This window comes from Diceros bicornis, chromosome 22 (genome assembly GCF_020826845.1).
Source record: "Diceros bicornis minor isolate mBicDic1 chromosome 22, mDicBic1.mat.cur, whole genome shotgun sequence".
Classification (NCBI taxonomy): Eukaryota; Metazoa; Chordata; class Mammalia; order Perissodactyla; family Rhinocerotidae; genus Diceros; species Diceros bicornis.
Genome location: NC_080761.1, coordinates 21,759,464 through 21,778,210, shown reverse-complemented (window position 1 = coordinate 21,778,210; position 18,747 = coordinate 21,759,464). Strand labels below are relative to the sequence as shown.

The window sequence follows — 18,747 nt, the reverse complement described above, 5'->3', positions numbered from 1 at the left end:
ATTTTTTAAGGCAGGGACGAGAGTCAATTGTGTTGTGTTTAAGGATTTTTCAGTTAATACTAACTTAGCAAAGTACACAGGACTAATTCTACCAGTTACAATAAACTCTTTTAAAAAGCAGCAGCGACCTTCTAGCAAGATTTCTTTGTTTTGTCAGCTAATATTCTCTTCTCGGTTCATAATTTGTTATCATCTATATGCTCCTTTTTCCTAAGTTTATCTCCTCTATTTTTCCAATTCATATCTTGCTCAGCTATTAGGTGTCCAGTACCTTGTGTTTTATTTAAAAAAATGCCTACAGTTTCTCAGCCTCTCAAGTGCTATCTGATCACTGCTTTAAAATATTTCAGGCCCAACTTGACCTTTAAGGAATCCCGATGAGTATTTTTACTAACTATACTTTCCCCAGTTTTCCCCTGACCTCATGCCTTATTACTGTGTTGCCAGGATCCTGCCTTACACTTAAACCAACTCACTGACCTACAATGTGGCTCCTATTTTATTCCCTGGTGAACAACAGGGTCTGATATCCTTTTCTGAAATGTCTACCAACAAAGCCTATTAAATCTAGCACCCTTTAAAATCCATAAGTTGGTCCATCAACTTAACTATAGAAAAATAACACGTACACAGTTTCTACTGAACGTGACTTTTAAGTTGCCATCTTTTCCAAAAAATTTTATTTCCAGTGGGGACACTTTATTTATTTTGGCTCACATACAGCATGTGAAAGAACTTTGTTGAAATGCTGATCCATATCCCAACCACATTTTGTGGTTATAAAGGAGAGTAACACAGAGCTCAGCTATGATGTGAATCTGAGACTACAAACAACTGAACCAGAACCAGCTTGATGATCAAGTTGGAAACCTTTCCCTTTGAAACAGATGTAATGCAATGTTCCATTTTGACCACTAACAATAAATTCTATATGCCTTGGTTTTCAGGGATTACACTAAAACATCTTAGCTTAACTTGTTTTTCAATGAATCATATTCTACTTTAGGCCAAATTTGGACCTTTTTTCAACATCTCGCTCTTTCTTTCTCTTTCTGCAACTCTAACATCAATTTACAACTGGGAAAAACATCAACTTCTTTGGCATCTCCATAAGACAAAAAGCCCAGCTACAGGACCGAGAACTGCAGAATAAATGTTTTTCCAAAACCCTCCTACAAACTTTGAAAACTTCAGTTAAATGTGTTACTGGAGAAAAGAGCATAATGGCTTAATCTAGAAAGTTTTGCTTTGGCAAGATATGGCTTGAGCGTGATTTAAAAGGACCAGCTCTACCTTGCACTGTTATCCAAACACAGGTATTCCCTTGGGTCAGCAGCACTAGCGTTGGTTGTTTTGACACCTTTGTCAATAAACAAGCCAGCCTGGAAAATATAATAATGGACTGAAATGAATATGAATCCCAAGTTATATCAACGTATACAATGATTCACAAAAATAAGTTTTAGTCTACAAAAAAAAAGAGAGAGACGGAATAAACAGCAAAGCAAAGAAATTATGAAAACAACTACTTTCCTGGATATTTTTATAGTGTTATTAATTTGGTCATTCGGGAAATATTTATTCAGTGCCTATCTAGTGGCAGGTACCATGCATTATACACTAACAAGAAAACCATGGTCTTTGCTGTTACTGACACACAAACTAGCAGGAAGACAGGCAACAAAGACATGCACACAAGACTATGTGCGACATGTTAAATAAACAACTACAATCCAATATGATAATGGAAGCAGAGGATGCTTTGGCAGCACATAAGAAAGGTACAAAGATGAGAACTTTCGCAAAGGTGGGAGTGAGAGGATTCAGGGACTGTCTCCTAAAAGTGCCCTCCTACAGCTGAAACTTGACGGATGGGGAGGAATTACCCACACAAAAGAATGGGTTGGGAACAAAGGCAGGGACTGGGTGGGACGCAGCTGAAGAACCCAGAGGAAAGTACTCAAGGAAACTGTTTGTACAAAAAGTTTGGAGATGAGAGAGAGCACGGCACATGTGAAAACAAAAAATCTTAGATGGACCAACAGGAAATGTACAGAGGAAGGAAAGGTAAGGAAGAAGACTAAAGAGAAGGAAGGCCAGATGATGCAGAGTTGATATACTGAAGAATCAAGACAATGGGACTTTTAATAAAGGTAACGTAATCAACCATATTTTAAGAAAGAATACTCTAGCTACGAGACGGATAATAGATTGGAAAGAGACAAAAAGAGAGATAGGACATAAGGCAGGAGGAGACTGCAGTAAACCAGAAGAGAAATAAAGATGACCTAGACTTGTGGCAGTAGTAACAGGGAAAAGTGGATACAGTGAGAATTCTTTACTAGGTAAATTACCATTTAATAATTAATAAAATGTCTAAGGGTGAGAGAGAGAGTAATAAAGGTTCATATATTTCTAGTTTGGGCAATTAGGGGGCTAGTGGTTTCATTCACTGAAACAGAGATACAGGAATGGGGCTGATGACAAAAATAAGGATTTTAGGGGACAAGTAGAGGGCCGGAGGGAGGTAGCCAGATGTAGAGGGAGCCCAGCGCTGCGAGAGGGACCGCAGAAAAGCTGAGGGGTGGGAGAGGGCTTTTCCAAAGGATTCCAGAGAACTCACAGATGGTGCTTTTCTTCTAAGTCCTTGCCATTTCTACCCTGCACCGTCTAGACTCTGCCCAGGTGAGAAGACTGTGTGCGAGGCCCATTCCCGATGCAGATGTGCAGGAGAGCTCATGAAAGGCTGACCTCACGCACAACCACGTGGCCCAAACTGGACCACGCGCTTGGGGCAGTTCAACTAAAACCATTTCCAACCTCATTCCGGCTCCTTCATCCACCAGCATAGCCTCAGACTCTGCACAAATGCCACAGAGAGCACCTTCATTCTCTCGGCTTTGGGAGCGCATTTTGGTCTTTATTCTTTTCATCATGATTATTATATAATGTTTTCTCCTTTCTGCTTTCTCTGCTCTAACTGGGGACTCTATTCTTCTATCCAGAGCTTTTCTTGGTTTTTTTTTTTTTTTTTTTTTTTTTTTTTTACAGCATAGCTCCTGGATCCTGCTATGTGCATTTTCTACTTCCAGAATCCTAACAAATTTGAAGTTTTCCACCAACCAGCATAAACCAGGATGTTGCTACCAGGTAACTGATTTACGCTCATTTTTGCCAATCCATAGAATACAGATTTGCTACAAAGGTAAGCCCTCTCTTTAATAAAACTGTCACAATTGGGAGGAAGGGTGTAACAATCTCCTGAGAAAAGATAAATAAACCAAACTGGAAAGTCAGAAAAAAAAAAAGGATTTTAGTTTGAACACATTTTATTTATGTGTTCCTGAGACATCAAAATGGTACCCAGCAGGCAGTCAGACAGATGTGACTGACCTGGACTAGATACAGGTTTGGGAGGCACAAAGCCATAGGGGTCGTATTTCTGTATTTATGATTGATCCAAAAACGACAGGTTACTCTCTGAGGACTCCGAGGACTTGGGCTACAAAGTATCATTCTGGATAGTCACTCCCAAACTTAACAAAAAAAAAAACCTTAAAACCTAATCATCCACTCATTATTTAGATCTAATATGCTTATAATTAATAGAGTAGATTACTACATGTCCTCATGGTATATGACATTAAAAACATTCATTAAAATGAGGATTTTTATACCATCTAATTAGAAAATTTTAAGCATTTCCACTTTGAAAGGCCAATTTTTAACAATTATTAGCCTTAATCAACTATTCAGCTCACAAAAATCATAATTCTGTATAAAGTGTTTTGCTCTCTCAAGTCTTCATCAAGTGATTCTAAGCTCTTCAAATTATAATACACTTAAGTTTTTAAAGGATCCTCTGAGAATCATAAACAGAAAGTATTAATTGAACTTTTAAGTGGATCACATCTGGGTAAAGAATCTGGGCATCACGTCATACAATGAAAACATCAGAGTACCTTGTGAGCACACAATGAACCAGGTGAATTGATCACTGGGGGCTGGCGGGTGTGTCCCGACTGTCATGGAAATTGGAACTCCTAAATGGCCTTTAGTTTACTTGACCTGATCATTTTTAATTAGGTGAAATATTGTTTAACAATATTTAATTAACTAATTAACACAATTAGTATTAAATGCCCAATAGGACACTCTATCAGCACTGAGAGAAGAGAGAAAATATGCTTTTTAACCCCCAGAAGCACATTATCTAATGTGTACATCCCTAGAAACATGTAATGATATTAAAGATTGGAAAGAAGGTGAGAGGGAGGAAGAGAAAAGATGAGGACTCATGGGTCAAGTCCATTATTACATTTATTCAGATCAAACGCACATGTGTGTGTTAGCGTATATTTCAGTGTATAAATAGAAAGCTGTATATACATCTTGAATGTGGAAGGGTTAGAAGGCTGCTTTTTTAATCATAAATTACTTTCTCTGATGCCAAGTTCTACCTAAAACTGACATTTCTCAGTTGTAATCACAGGAGTCCATCCTTTACCCTGTAAATCATATGTACCAAATGTTAAAACTCAGGAACCTACCTTAAAACTTGAATGGACTCTGTTGTTATAAAATATACCCAATGGAGTGAGTTCTGGTTTTGCTAAGAGCTGCAATCCACTGGATTCCCCAGTAGGTTCCTTGTGGAATAAATACCATATTCCAGCATCCTACAATTAAAAGGGCAAGATCATTAAAAGCCTCCTTTTATAAAGCCACTCTATGAAACACCTTCATAAACTAAGCTCTTCTCAAGCCAGTTTAATCTTTTTAAGAGTAATTATTCATTGTTTCAGGTTCAGAATTGACTATAAAAAGTTGTGAACTCATCTAGTACCTTCAAAGCAGTTATATCATGCTTTAAAAAAAAAAAAGGCAAGTTTAATCTTGCTTGCAGGATTGGACAAAAGATAGAAATAATTGGCTGATACCAAAATTTATTTTCAAAATAACTTTCTCATCATTATCTACTTTAAAAAGTTATGCAGAATTAGAAGCAAACAAGCCTTCCTTCCTTCCTTCCATGTGACCAGGACAGCACAGCCTTTTAGTAATATGGTTTTTTTTCTGTTTACCTCCAAATCTGATCAATAGATGAGTCACACCTATTAAACAACTATCCACCAACATGCAGAGCTCACTGCCTTCTTTCAAACAACTCCAATGCCCTTCCTGTCCCGAGGCAAGTTTTTGCCAAAGAAAAAAAACCACCACACGCATGAATCAGGATGCTGTCTCAGTCTGGATCCTGTCTGTTCAATTTCAGTATTATTGACCTTAACGGGCGCGGCAGAACAGTTTAAAAATTTTTGACACTCAAAATGAGATATAAAAATTGAAACTAAACGTTCTTAATCCCCGTGACAATCTTTTATTTTACAATTTAATTCAAAACCTGCCCAAGGACAACTTCACAATACAGAACTTTGATAAAACAGATTGTTAAACATATAGTCCAAAAGTATGGTGTTGATTCAAATTTGGCAAACATTTAGTGCCCACTGCGTGCCTGGTGTACAGTCAGGCTATTCTCAAAGAATTCAGTCTAATGGGAAATACAGAGAGAAATAAAATATATGTAGTAAGTACTATACTAGCCGTAACGAAGTCCTTTAGGAGCATTAGAGAGATGAATTGTGGAAAGCATATATATCTACACACCAAAATGAATGCAATATTTAACATTTTTCCATGATAAAAGTTTACGGATGGGTCTTAATAAAAGAAACTACTCTGAAAGATGTGTTTGCCACATCTATTCTTTTGGGCACAAAACAGACAACAGAAGACAACTTGTAGGGTTGTGGAGAAGGCTCCATACCATAGTCCTACAAGCTGACGGCAGAGTGAACCCTCCCAGGATGCAACGGGGTTGGGGATGGAGAATGGAGGAGTTGGTAGCAGCTGGTTCCTGTTAAATACTGTGGTGTCAAAACAGGTAAAGGGAGCTTTGTAAAAGGCAGTGGAAAGGTACAAGAAGAAAGGGTTTGATTTACTTTGGGAGCAAAACTCTTGCCAAAACATGAGCTTTACTGGAACAGTTTTTCTAGAGAGAAAAGAAAGAACTCACAGAATGAAAAGGAAGAAGAACGTACATGAGGTGGAAAGGATAGACTTGCTTTCTTCTTTTCTCACATGAGCCCCAGTAAGGGTTTCTGGCAACCTCACCTTACATGTTTCACGGACTATTTGTAATTTGCTTTGATCTTAAACCCATGACTTCTGAAAACAGCTGAAAGGAATCTCTGCTCTGGCTGTCCATTTGTAATGTAATATAGATCGAAGATGATCCTGGGGTAAGACTGCATATCAAACTCTCAATCAACTTTACCCAAAAACTCATCTTCCAGTTAGAAACTCTCAACACAAACCCCATATGACTCAACAAATATTTGATGAAAAACAAATGAATGGAAACCTGAAATGATTAAATGTCCAGGTCTCTGCCCTGTCAAATAAGAATTTTATGTTTTATGTTTTTAAGGAAACTCATGGATATGAATTCCACCATCACCGAGTGGTGCATGTACTCTAGTTAACTCAAAGAACTACTCCCTTCCACTGATCTTTTACTTCATCCTGGAAAACAATGCCAGCTATTTCTTCCTTTTTTAAAATCTTAATAGCCATGATGTATAAATATGAATATTTAGGTATTGCTACAAAGCTCATATGATAACTATAATAGTATAATGTCTTAAAGATTCATTTTTCTATTATAAATTAGCAGTTTTAAATCACACTCAATTATAAACGTAAATTTCTCCAAGCTTATCCAGGGGACATTTCTGCCATCCAAAAATAGTTCATTTATTCTCTTAAGTTATTCTTGTGTTTGTGAAACAATTCATGGCACACAGTTAATTTAAGGCACACAGTTGAGTTTAGCTGCTTTGCCAAGGAGATGAAATCCCCAAGTGTACGTGATCCCTGCACTTAACAAAAAGATGTGCCCCTTGACCAGAGTGACAGTTGTCATAGTATTCTACAGAATAATCCATTCCCTTAATTTCAGAAATGGTGAGGCTTTCTTTGTTCATCAACACTGAAAACTGAAATGATCAGTTACTTGGCCAAACGTGACTTAAATATGAGAAGCCAGAAAGATTGTACATAATACTCTAAAAATATACTCTGGAGATGACATGATAACCCTAGAGATTAGCCTACCTCTTTCCCTCCATTTGGCATTTGTCTTACTGTACTCATAGATACTATCTGGCATCAATGATTTAGAAGAAATAGAAGAACCATCTCAACCGCATCCTGCTCTCAACTAAACAAGCAGCACCAGAAAACAATGTCATGCTGGCGTTAGATTGCCACACATTACATTACATCAACATAAATGAGTATATTTATAAACATGAATACAAAAAAACTGAGAGCACTTCAATATTATTTACCTGTGAGCCTGCAGCTGCATTATTAATCAGATTATTGTAGGGATGAGCAATCCAGAAAGTTGAAACAGCCCTGCAAGGCATTTTTTAAGGTGATTTAAACATTCATCATGAAAAATCCTGCCCACTAAATCTTCCCCCAAAACGTCTTCCCCGAAAATCAAAGGCCTTGACTATCACACATGAGTTTTGCTCTCTGCCAATTACTCACATACAGTCAGTGGCAGGTACAGGGATGTAATTTCCAAACACTTTTTCTCGCATGGTGGTGCACATGGAGTTATTCCTGTCAGTGGGGAGGAGGGTGCCCGGCTTGGTGAGGAGTCCCAGATTGTGGAACAAAGTATTTCTCTGTTCAACACCATCTTCCAAAAAGAAACAATGACCCAGTGTGTCAAATCCAATGGTGTCTTTTATCTGCAGAAATATAAGTGTATAATGTCATTGGTAACAAGATTGATAGTGGTTTAAGTAACAAGTGCTATTCAGTGTAGCATGCTCAGGACAAATGCAAAAAGAAGTTTTTATCTTAGCTGAAGGGGCAAAGTCAAATGTCAGGTTTTATTGATTGCTTAAGAGAATAATTTGGGTAGCTAAATAAGTAGGCTTCCTTAACACAGAAAAATAGCACAATTCTCAGCAACAGCAGGCTAGAGCAAGGCATCTGGTGCAGCAGCTTCCTTATATGAAATTGAGAAGTCATGAGAATTAAGGAGAGTTAACTGCTTCAATAATATGCATCAATATAATGTGAGGCTACTTACCAGCAAGCCATTGGTCCCATGCACAGTGATGCACCTGGAGAAGCTGTGATGAATAGACAGGCCGTCCACAAATGTCCCATATCTGTACCCTCCTTTATAATCCACGTCCCCACACAGGTGAAAATGAACAGGATACCGCCCCATATGCTGCTGACCCATGTGTTTCAATTCCACGTAAGAAAGATGGACTGAAGTAAAATTTTTCTTTATCTACAAGACAAGGTAACCGAAATCAAATGGATACATTTCACCATAGGAAAGTAGCAGACAATAATTGTCTTAGAAAATGTCTGAAGGAGAATACATATTAAAACATATATTTTCTTTTGCATCCTGTTTTCCCAGACCCACAGTTAATAATTCAGCAAATGCTCCTTTACACAGTGAATACTTTAAAGAGCTATAGAAATAGCCTTTTATTAGGAATAAAAGGAAATGTAACCAGAAAAGTTGCAGAAATGATTCTTGTATATGTGTTTTGATTTGGTCAAATATTTAGGTCAGTTTCAGGCTCATCTTGTTCTTTCATTTCCATAACTTCCGCTGTAGTTTGATAAACAGTTATTTCTAAATCGTCCCTCAATGTTTTCGTTAGCACATAATATTGTTTACTTCAGTTTTTAAAAAATTCCTCTGATCCAAAATTGGAGCACGCTCAATATTTTGAACCACTGGATTTTCAATCATACGACTAAAAACAAAGGAATAACGCTGACCAACATTTCAGAAATCATGGTCACAGGAATGTTGCTAACCATAGTCTACTCAATGCACAAAAACTGATTCTTAAAACACATGTAGCCAAAATTCAGCCAAGAAGTCCAATAAGTTAGTACACAGAGCGAGGCTTACCACATAGGAAGTGCTCAATAATTTTATAGAATAAAAATCTGCATACAAAAAATATGTTTACAGAAGCAGATTTTGTATGTGTATTTTACTACTGCTTACTCTTTCATGATAGCATGTTTTAAAAAGAACCAATGGATTCTTTCAGAGATTGCATGGATGGATACCAAGACTATTTGTTTTTTTGTCTCTGTATAATCGGTTCTTCCCAATGTAAATAGATTTAATTCTTCATCGGATGGTTCTTAAATGGTTTAACTACAGGTCCAGATCAACTAAATAAAGATATAACTTTCTCTTTTATCTATCTAAAATCTCCACATTGTCATTGAATAGAGAAATAAAATATGATTTTTTTTTTTTTTTTTTTGTGAGGAAGATGAGCCCTGAGCTAACATCCATGCCAATCCTCCTCTTTTTGCTGAGGAAGACTGGCCTTGGGCTAACATCTGTGCCTATCTTCCTCCACTTTATGTGGGACGCCGCCACAGCATGGCCTGACAAGCGGTGCGTCGGTGCACGCCAGGGATCTGAACCCAGGCCACCAGCAGCGGAGCGCGCGCACTTAACCGCTAGGCTACGGGGCCGGCCCCTGATTTCTTTTTAATATCCATATAGATCTCATTCCAAAAGTTGAAAGTTTTTTTAAACATGTATTTGGCAACCAGAGTTTCAAAGAACTCATTAAATCCTTTTGCCTACCATGACATGTCCCCCAAAGGTATCATAATCAAAGAATTGGCACTGGTTTTCAGCGTAGCATGAGTCTTCCATTTCTCCTCGGATCACAACATTCCGGGTGAGAATTCCAACCTCAGCTCTCATGTCTACACCATCTATGATCTCACCCATGTGCAGGAACTGAGGGGTTTCTGGTGGATGTGGGCAAAAGAAAAATAGTATCAGGACAAAGAAAACATGAAACTTATCATCACAGACAGTCCTCTTTATTCTGTAACTCCAAGACATTAGCACAATTTATTATCTGTTTCCATTCTTTAATACCTCAGAATCACAGAATCCCAGGAAGCAAGGATTTTAAAGATTATCTAGTCTAACCACCCACACAGTGCCTGAATCCTCACTACCAACGGCCAAACCCACGCACAAACAGAGAGCTTGCTCCTCCCTGAACTAGCTCAATTCTCTCTTGAACATCACCAATAATCTGGAATCTATCTAAGAATCCATACTCTCTCTCTGGTTACTGTCCACATGCTCTTGTTCTGCTCCCCTGAGGGCACATGAAGAACCAAATACATGGTGAGTCTAGAAAAACGAATGGCTTTGTAGATGTTGATAACAGGGTGTCAAGTTTTTTGCTTCTACTTCAAAGCTAAAGTAATCCGCATTGGCACATTAATAGTACAGAAATTACTATCTTTTCTGTCCTCCTTCTTATTTTAATAATATTATGTACTCTTTTAAATCTCCACCTTTATTGGAAGTTTAGAAACACTTTAATAATGAGCTTTTCTCTGATGTCTTTACTATACAAACTCAGGAAGGAAAAATACAAATCGATCAGGGAGTTGAGACCATGGAGATTCATTATCATGTAGACTTGTTAACAAGAGTGGGAATTTCCAAATAAAATTAATGCCAGATGGTACCATAGTTTATTGGGGTTTGTTTTTTGCTTAGGCCTTGTACTATCAAGAAGGAAAAGTACAACACTAATGATGTACAGACAAAAAATGCCAAGTGAGCTAATCATCTTATTTTTTTTGAAAGCAAAAATTTTCCCTTAAACTTCAAAGCTCTAAATTACCCACTGAGTGAGTACTTATTAAACAGTTACTATAAACTCTTTTGTTTTGTACCATAAATGTATAATCTTGAGTACAGAAGCAAGTAAAGCAATACAATAAGTGAAATGTGCAATGAATTCCATAACTGAGACAATGTACAAAGACGCTTTGCCCATGACCAGGCTCAGAATAAGTACCTGGTAAATGGCAGCCATTCTTTCTAAACACAGCTTACAGTCAGAGTCTCAAAATGCATTGCTCTCCCTCCAAAAATATATTTCAAGATTATGATAGGAAATATAGTCTTATGAAGTACTTTTCGGTTCCATTTTAAATATTAGTGAGATCTACTGTTTGCCAAGGGAGTGGGCACTCAAAAACCATGGGATTTTTTTTTTTTTAATTAAGAAAACAGACAGGCTTCTAGGAAAAAATGGATTGAGTTGAATGGTTGGGTTTACTGTTATTTGATAGTGGAAAATTAATAACAAAGCAGTTGGAAAGGACCCTGGAAAAAACAATCCATCTAGTCTGCATCTTTTTTTTTTTTAAACAAAGAAACAGGCATGAAACACTGATTTGCCTGCTACATATTATTAACATCAACACTACTGCTCAATAACGACTTTTATCTAACATCCTCTGGGATCTAGTGTTCAATCTACCCCACTGCTAAGACCTTTGATAATGATGATGATAATAATGATAATAATAACTGTGATGATGATAATGGTGGTGATGATGACTGGGGAGAAAAATAACTCCAGGAATCAAATCCCAAGAAAAGAGTGTTTCCTAAGAAGCATTCTGAGCAGTTTGATACCTTTGACTTTGACCTGGAAAGGGCTGCACTCAGGACAGGGGAGAAGAGTGAACTCCTCCGCTTGGTACATAGAGTAGTCTGTGCTTGCGACCACAATCTGGTCTCCAGGTTTCCAGCTACGAACATCATCCAGCAGATGAAGCTTCACTCCATCCACGACCTCTACCCGGAAACCTGAAAGAGAAACGCCTAAACCAAAAAGCAACAAAGACAGTGACGCGTTAGTAGGAATTCTTTTTTTCTAAAATCAACCCCCTCATGATTCACAAATCAAAAGTTAAGATAAATACAAGTCAGCTAATTTTTACTAATGCTAACCATGCACCAGTCACTCTGCAGACACTATGATTAAAAGATGAAAATACAGATCCCCACACTCAAGGGGAGAGAGTCCCATGAACCACTAACCATGATGGTGTATAAGATGTCACTTTGGTAAACTCTTCTTTTATAATTTTGAAGAAGGCTCTCAATCCCCAAATCCCTTGCTGTACTTCAACTCAGTGCTAAAACCGTAATCCTGCTCCCAAACCACCTTAAAGTGTAATAAGAACATATCACATTCAGGCAGAAGCTGCCAAACACAGAATAGGTCTGTAATAAATACCCAACGCTTCGATTTAATCCGTGCACAGGACAAGGATAGGATGTCAGCATTCACACAATCTTAATATCAAGAATAAAAGCTTATCTTAGGCAATCTCTCATTTCTGTGCCTTTGCGCATGCTTTATTCTTTACCTACAATGTCCTTCCACTCTTATTCACCAACCAAGATACTATCTTCCTTATAAAGTTCAGGAGAATCTTTAAAGACCTCCCAAACATCCTTGCTGGAAGCAACTTCTCTCTCCAGCATCCCCATTCTGGTATTATTCATACCTTTCCAATGGGAAGATAGCTCACCTCCTCAGAATTTATATCAGTGAAGGCAGCAAAGGGTGTCCATCTGTGTTTTTTGTTCATAGTGCAGACTCGTAGATGTCTGTTGAATGGATAAGCATTCCCACTATGATCTGCAATGTGACCCAAAGGCCATGTGATAGTGCCCCTGTTCAAGTCAGCTCCTCTCCTGGGATAAGATCAACTGTGCAATCCAGGGATGACCAACTACGATCTCTCCTGATACCTCCTTTCAAAACTCAAAATTGGTTCCCCATTAACTAGGCAGACAAAAACTGAAAAGCTGATCCAGCTTCTCCATTCCTTATACTCTTTTACATGCAACCAAGTGTAGAAGCATTTCCTGCTTCTCAAACATCCGTGGTATGATCTGTTGTAAGCCGAAAGCTGACTTAATGGAAATGTATATGGAATAGACAGAAGCTACTTCACAAAATTGGTGGAGAAGGAAAAACACCACATTCCAAAGATATCTTTTTACTAAATATCTATACTTCTCTATCATCCTTCTAATTAACTGGCATACTGATCCGGTGTTCCTTTAAGATAATGACTCTCAGGGACAATGATAGGAGCGAAAAAACACATTTACTTAACAGAATCAAAAGGAGGCAAATTCAGGCATGGCACAAGGAGTAATATAGGTATTCTTATGGATTTGAGCTAACTATCCTGATGAAACCTAACCTGAGCAAGTCATGGATGCTGTTCCTTCAGACTCTGCTGTTTAGTTTTTGTGTTTTTTTTTTTTGCATCTACAAAGCACCAAAAAAAGGTACCTAATAAATGTAAAGTGTTTTTTTTTTTTAATAAATATATATATATTCCTTGCATCCAGATACTAAAACCTATAATGGGATTTTGTCCAAATAATAATAATAACTCTAACAATAATAGCAGTAATTAACAGCTATTAGAACTTCATATGCCTAATAACCTTTCATCAAAACAATTTTGAGAGAGAGGAACTATTATATGCATTAGAGATGAAGAAGTTAAAGTTCAGGGAGTTTGAATTACAGCCTAAAAATGGTAGAGCCCATAAGTGGATGCTAATCTAATTCCAGAGCCCAATTTCCTAACCTCTATATTATTCTGCCTTCCCAAGAATCAAAAACAGGCAGGTTAACAACAAAGATAATCAAAAACCTCATGGCAGCAACAGTAATCACCACCCCAAATTTCAGATTTTTACCAAAAAAAAATTTATCTAAAAAAGGGCAACTAAGAAACATTAATTTTTTCATATAAAATTTCAATAATGCTTAAAAAAAAGATGACCACTAGATAAATAAGTTCCAACTTAAAAGGTCATTAGAATTTGTTTCTGTTTTTAAAAATGAAGCCCAAGGCTAGATGGGGAAGATCTGAATTATTCAATAATTCCTTAATTTTTTCTGGTTTTAAAAGAAAATCCTGCCTAAGATTATCTCCTGTCAGCACTACTGAATTGGAAGTAGGAAAGGAAATAAATTCATCCTCCCTGCTTCCTGGAGAGAATTTCCACCTCTTGCAGAAAGTAAGAGTCATTGAGAACATGGGGCATAAACAATATCCTACGAAAGATAGCTAGCATGTACCCGCTTCCAAAAATGAGTAGTCGTGGGTAATGCGGAAATGAAAACAAAATTCTCCACAAAGGAAATGTTGACTTGAGGTTTGTCAGTAATTATCCTCTGCCTGGAATCTTACTCGAGACAGTTGCACTAAATTCTTCATGAAGGTCCAAATTCCTGCTGAGAAATGCTTCTCACCCATCTATGCTTTTTAATCACGATGTGGTAGAAAGAGCAGTAGTCTTGGAGGCAGGGAAACTGAGGCTTGATTCCAGCTTCCTCATCCATAACACATACTATCTCCTCACCTCAAACCCAGAAGGTTGCTTAGAGGCAACATGTGCAAGTCCTTGTTACATAGTAGGAAATCTATCTGTTTGTTTTAAGGCAAAAGACTTTCTCTCTTTAATTACAATGATAAAAAATACACCATTATAACCCAAGTCATGTTTGCATCATCATTAGTAGAGCTAACATTTGAGTGCTTACTATACACGCTGTGCTAAAAACTTCATATTCTTCATATTTGATACTCACAGCAGCTCTACGTGGTAGTTTCAGTCATTATCCCCATTTCTCAGATTAACTTCCTAACCCTCGTTTTCCTAAAGTCACACGCCCACCATCATACAGTAAGTGAAAGAGCTGGGATATGAACCCGGGCATTCTGTCTCCAGAAATCCATTTTAGTAAACACTTTGCTACATTGCTGCTAAAAACAGAGGTATGAGCTCAGTCTAAAATAAGCCTTTCTGGGCAATTGCAGATATAATAAAGCACCTTTTAATTACTCATTTCACACTAATTTTGGTATAATATTTGGTTGGAAAGGAAAGGTGGTGGGCAAGCACAGACAGGAGCTGCCAATCTATACCTGAAGCCAAAAAATCTAGCAGCAAAGGAGGTAAGTAAAAAAATTCTACAGTGAACATCCTTAAGAGAAAAATGTTAGAAGCACCCTAAATACCCAGTGCAATAATGCTGACATTATTCAAACAAATTATAGTTCTTCTGAAAGATGGACTAAAATTATGTTGAAGAAACTGTAAAGACATAGGATAACTTTACAATATGTTACTTAAAGAGAGGAAAACAGGTTAAAACAAAATGAACACTAGGGGAGGGAACATGATAAAAAATACTAGATTATTTGCACCAAAATAATTATCTTTGGATGATAGGGTCAAAGATTAATTTTTACTTTGTACTTTCTGTGTTTTCCAATTTGTCGTAAGATAAATGTATTAGCTGGATCATCAGGGAAAAACTGCTAAGAAAATGAGAAGTTTGTTCACATAGTATGTGTTCAAAGGTAATATTTGCTGACATATCTTCATAAAGAGAAGATCCAAAGTACAAGATCATGTTCACAGTCATGGAGCATAACCAAAGACAGCTCACCCTACCACATCCAGATTGGTTCAACTGGTATCAAATCCAGGAAACAAATCCATTTCTACTAGTTAATCACACTATATGACTCAAGAATCAAGAACAAAGTTCAGTTGGGGGTGCCCAAACTAGAACAGATCATGCTCTAGTCCAGAAAGAACTCTTGAGTCTAAAAGATCAAGTACAGAAACTAACTATAGGTTTAATCTTCAACCAGGTGAGAAATCTAACCAGACTGTCATTTGAATACAATACCATATTAAGAAAAAAAAAACCCATCACGATACTTACCAATGTCTTACAAGAATATAAACTGTACTTGCCTACCTTCAATCCATTCACTATAAGCTGTCACAGCGAACTTCTGACCATCCACAGTATAAAATTCTCTTTGGGCAAGAGCCTTCCCTCCACTGCTATGATTTTCATAGTTTCTCACAGATTCATTGCAAGAAGTACTTCCACCATCAATGACACCAACCAAAGCCCAAGCTTGCCTAGAAGGAAAAAGAGCACGTGCATTTGATGATTTATCACGGTACTGACCCAAGTCCCTGACACAGATGTTATGTCAGGTGCTGTTTAATTCTCATATTCCATTTTTGTCAATCCCTCCACCTCTTCTTCCACATGAGGTTGCAAGTCTAAACTTTGACTGAAATAACCGATGTCACAGAAGGAAATGCACCTGGATTTTAAATCCTTGTTTGTCCAGCTCTAACAGGTGAGACACCAATGACTGTGACTTCAATTAATCATTGACTTCCTTCCTCAATACACACCCATTTCATTCACTATCATTCTGGCCACAAGCCCATTTATTTTCCTTCTTTTAAAACGATCATCATCTGCTCTCTTTTCAACTCTCCTCTCTGTAATGTTCTCCAATCTAGCTGCATCATAGAATCACACAGCAAGTTTTAGGAAGATGTTGATGCTCAGACCCAGCCCAGACCGATGCAATCACCAGGTCTACAGGTGGAGCCTGGCCTGAGTATGTTTTTAAATTTCCCCGGGTGATTTGAACATGCAGCCAGATTTTAGAACCACTGAATTAGAGTAGCAGTTCTCAGACTTTAGTAGGCATCAGAATCACCTGGAGGGCTTGTTAAATCAGATTGCTGGCCCCACTCTGATTGTTTGAGGTGGGGCCAGAGAATTTGCATTTATAACAAGTTCCCAGGTGATGCTGATGCTTCTGGTCTAACCACCACACTTTGAGAACCCCAGAGTTAGAGGTCAGAGGTCAGAGCAGTAGTTATCAACCTTGACTGCACATCAATTGCCTGGGGGTCCTAGTCTTCAGAGATCCTGACATAAATAATCGAGGATGGGCCCTGCACATGGGATTTTTAAAATTCTCAGGTGTGCAAGCAAGGCTGAGAACCACCGGGTCACTGGTTTCCTAACATTCTTAAATCAATACTGTAGAATCACTATCCAACAGATTTTAAATTTTACATGCTATATGTCTATTTGTTGAAAGCAATGTGTTTGAAAATGCCATTTTATTTCTGTGATACTAAACATCCCAGGGACTTGCTCAAGCTTGTGGACAAAATAAAAAAAAAGAAAAAGAAAAACAAAGACAAAATGCCAGAAAATTTGCCTTAAGACTCCTGGTTTAAAACATGAAAATAAAAATGTCAACTTCCTACCCTAGGAAAAAAAAAACCAAATGTTATCTATGCCAGACAGATGGCTGCATATTCACAGATACAAGCTACCCGAGCGCCTATATCCTTATAAATTCCACACCCACTCCTGCGTGGATTAGCTGCTCTTTGGCTGACAATGGTTTATAGCTCTATTTATATTCCTTGATACAGCAGAAAGAATCAAAGAATGTCTCAATTTATTATCTCCCATTTGAGAGGGAAGGAGAGGAAAAATATCAGAGGCGTCCTTTATTTACCAGAACTGCCTCAGCAACTATAAAACAATGTTCTATTCTAATGACTTTATCTCCAAAACACTCCTACTTCCCTCCTCCACTTGAGGAAAATTTCAACGCACCAGAACATTATCTTCAAAGGGGTATGTTTATGCACATTGGAGATAATGTCAATGCAATGAAACGTTGGCAAAGGATCACAACTCTTAATTCCTCCATCAAATCAGCAGCAATATTTTAAAGGGAATTTAGAAACCAGTAGGGAGAAGAATCAAAAAAAGTCAAACAAAATATTCGTGGCTAGTGATCGCACAAATCTAGAAAAATAATGGCATAAAAAGACAAAAGTTGTAATTCCTGGCATTACTGGATAATAAAACAAGGTAGGTGTTCAACTTTGAAAAGACCAAGCTTCCACTTCCAGGTTTATAAAGTATAAAAATATGTGCACGGGTGCATCAAGAGACGCGTAAAAGAACATTCGGAGAAGATTTTTTTTTTTTTTCTTTTGTGAGGAAAGTTAGCCTTAAGCTAACATCCGTTGCCAATCCCTCTCTTTTTGCTGAGGAAGATTGGTCCTGGGCTAACGTCCCTGCCTATCTTCCTCTACCTTAAATGTGGGACACCTGCCACAGCATGGCCTGATAAGCTATGCATAGGTCTGCACCTGGGATCTGAACCTGCGAACCCCGGGCCACCGAAGTGGAGCATGCAAACTTAACCACTACACCACCGGGCAAGCCCCAGAGAAGCTCTTTTTATAATAGAAGCCCCACCTGGAAAACCAGCCAGATGCCCAGCAGTAAATAAAATGTGGCATAGTCACACAATAGAAGATGACAGCAATGAAATAAGCCAGCACTACATGCAGCAATGTAAACCACACTCAGTAACAGAGTGGAGCAAAGAAGCCAGACACAAATGTGATATATTGTCTGCTTCCATTTACATGAAGTTCAAAAACAGGCAAACCTAAACGTTAGTGCTCTCCACAAATTCAGCGAGTTACCTTTGGTGAGCGGAGGGAGTGATCAGTGAATAGGAGGCGACAGGAGCAGGGCTTCTGGGCTCTGGCAATGTTCTATTTCTTGACCTGGGTGGTAGCTACCCAAGTATCACGTTGTGATAATTCATGAAACTCTACATTCTTGTCTTTAGCACTTTTCTGTATGTGTATTACACTTAATAAAAAAAAACAAAAACCACCTCTGAGGTTTTGCACATGCTACTCCCTCTGTCTGGAAAGCCTTCTTTCTCTACTGCCTACACAGCACACTCCTAAACATCCTTCAGGCCTCTCCTCTTTGGGAAGCCTCCACTGATCCCCCTGCTGATTTGAGGGCCCCTTCTATTCACACTCTCATTACAGCCTGTAGCTGCAGCAAACGTTTCATTGTATGGTCC

At 38.0% G+C, this 18,747-nt stretch overlaps 1 protein-coding gene across 7 annotated transcripts in view; it reads right to left on the bottom strand.

The window, feature by feature from the left end:
- Window positions 1-18,747, bottom strand: part of CEMIP2 (cell migration inducing hyaluronidase 2) — a 74,099-nt gene that overhangs the window by 32,225 nt on the left and 23,127 nt on the right. For all 7 annotated transcript variants that reach the window (XM_058565661.1, XM_058565660.1, XM_058565656.1 and 4 more), the window contains exons 5-12: window positions 15,777-15,946; window positions 11,600-11,788; window positions 9,728-9,897; window positions 8,177-8,386; window positions 7,624-7,829; window positions 7,416-7,485; window positions 4,551-4,679; window positions 1,294-1,382 (exon numbers count right to left, since the gene is read on the bottom strand). In XM_058565661.1, the coding sequence (XP_058421644.1) occupies window positions 1,294-1,382; window positions 4,551-4,679; window positions 7,416-7,485; window positions 7,624-7,829; window positions 8,177-8,386; window positions 9,728-9,897; window positions 11,600-11,788; window positions 15,777-15,946 (1,233 nt within the window). The remainder of the gene's footprint in view (window positions 1-1,293; window positions 1,383-4,550; window positions 4,680-7,415; window positions 7,486-7,623; window positions 7,830-8,176; window positions 8,387-9,727; window positions 9,898-11,599; window positions 11,789-15,776; window positions 15,947-18,747) is intronic.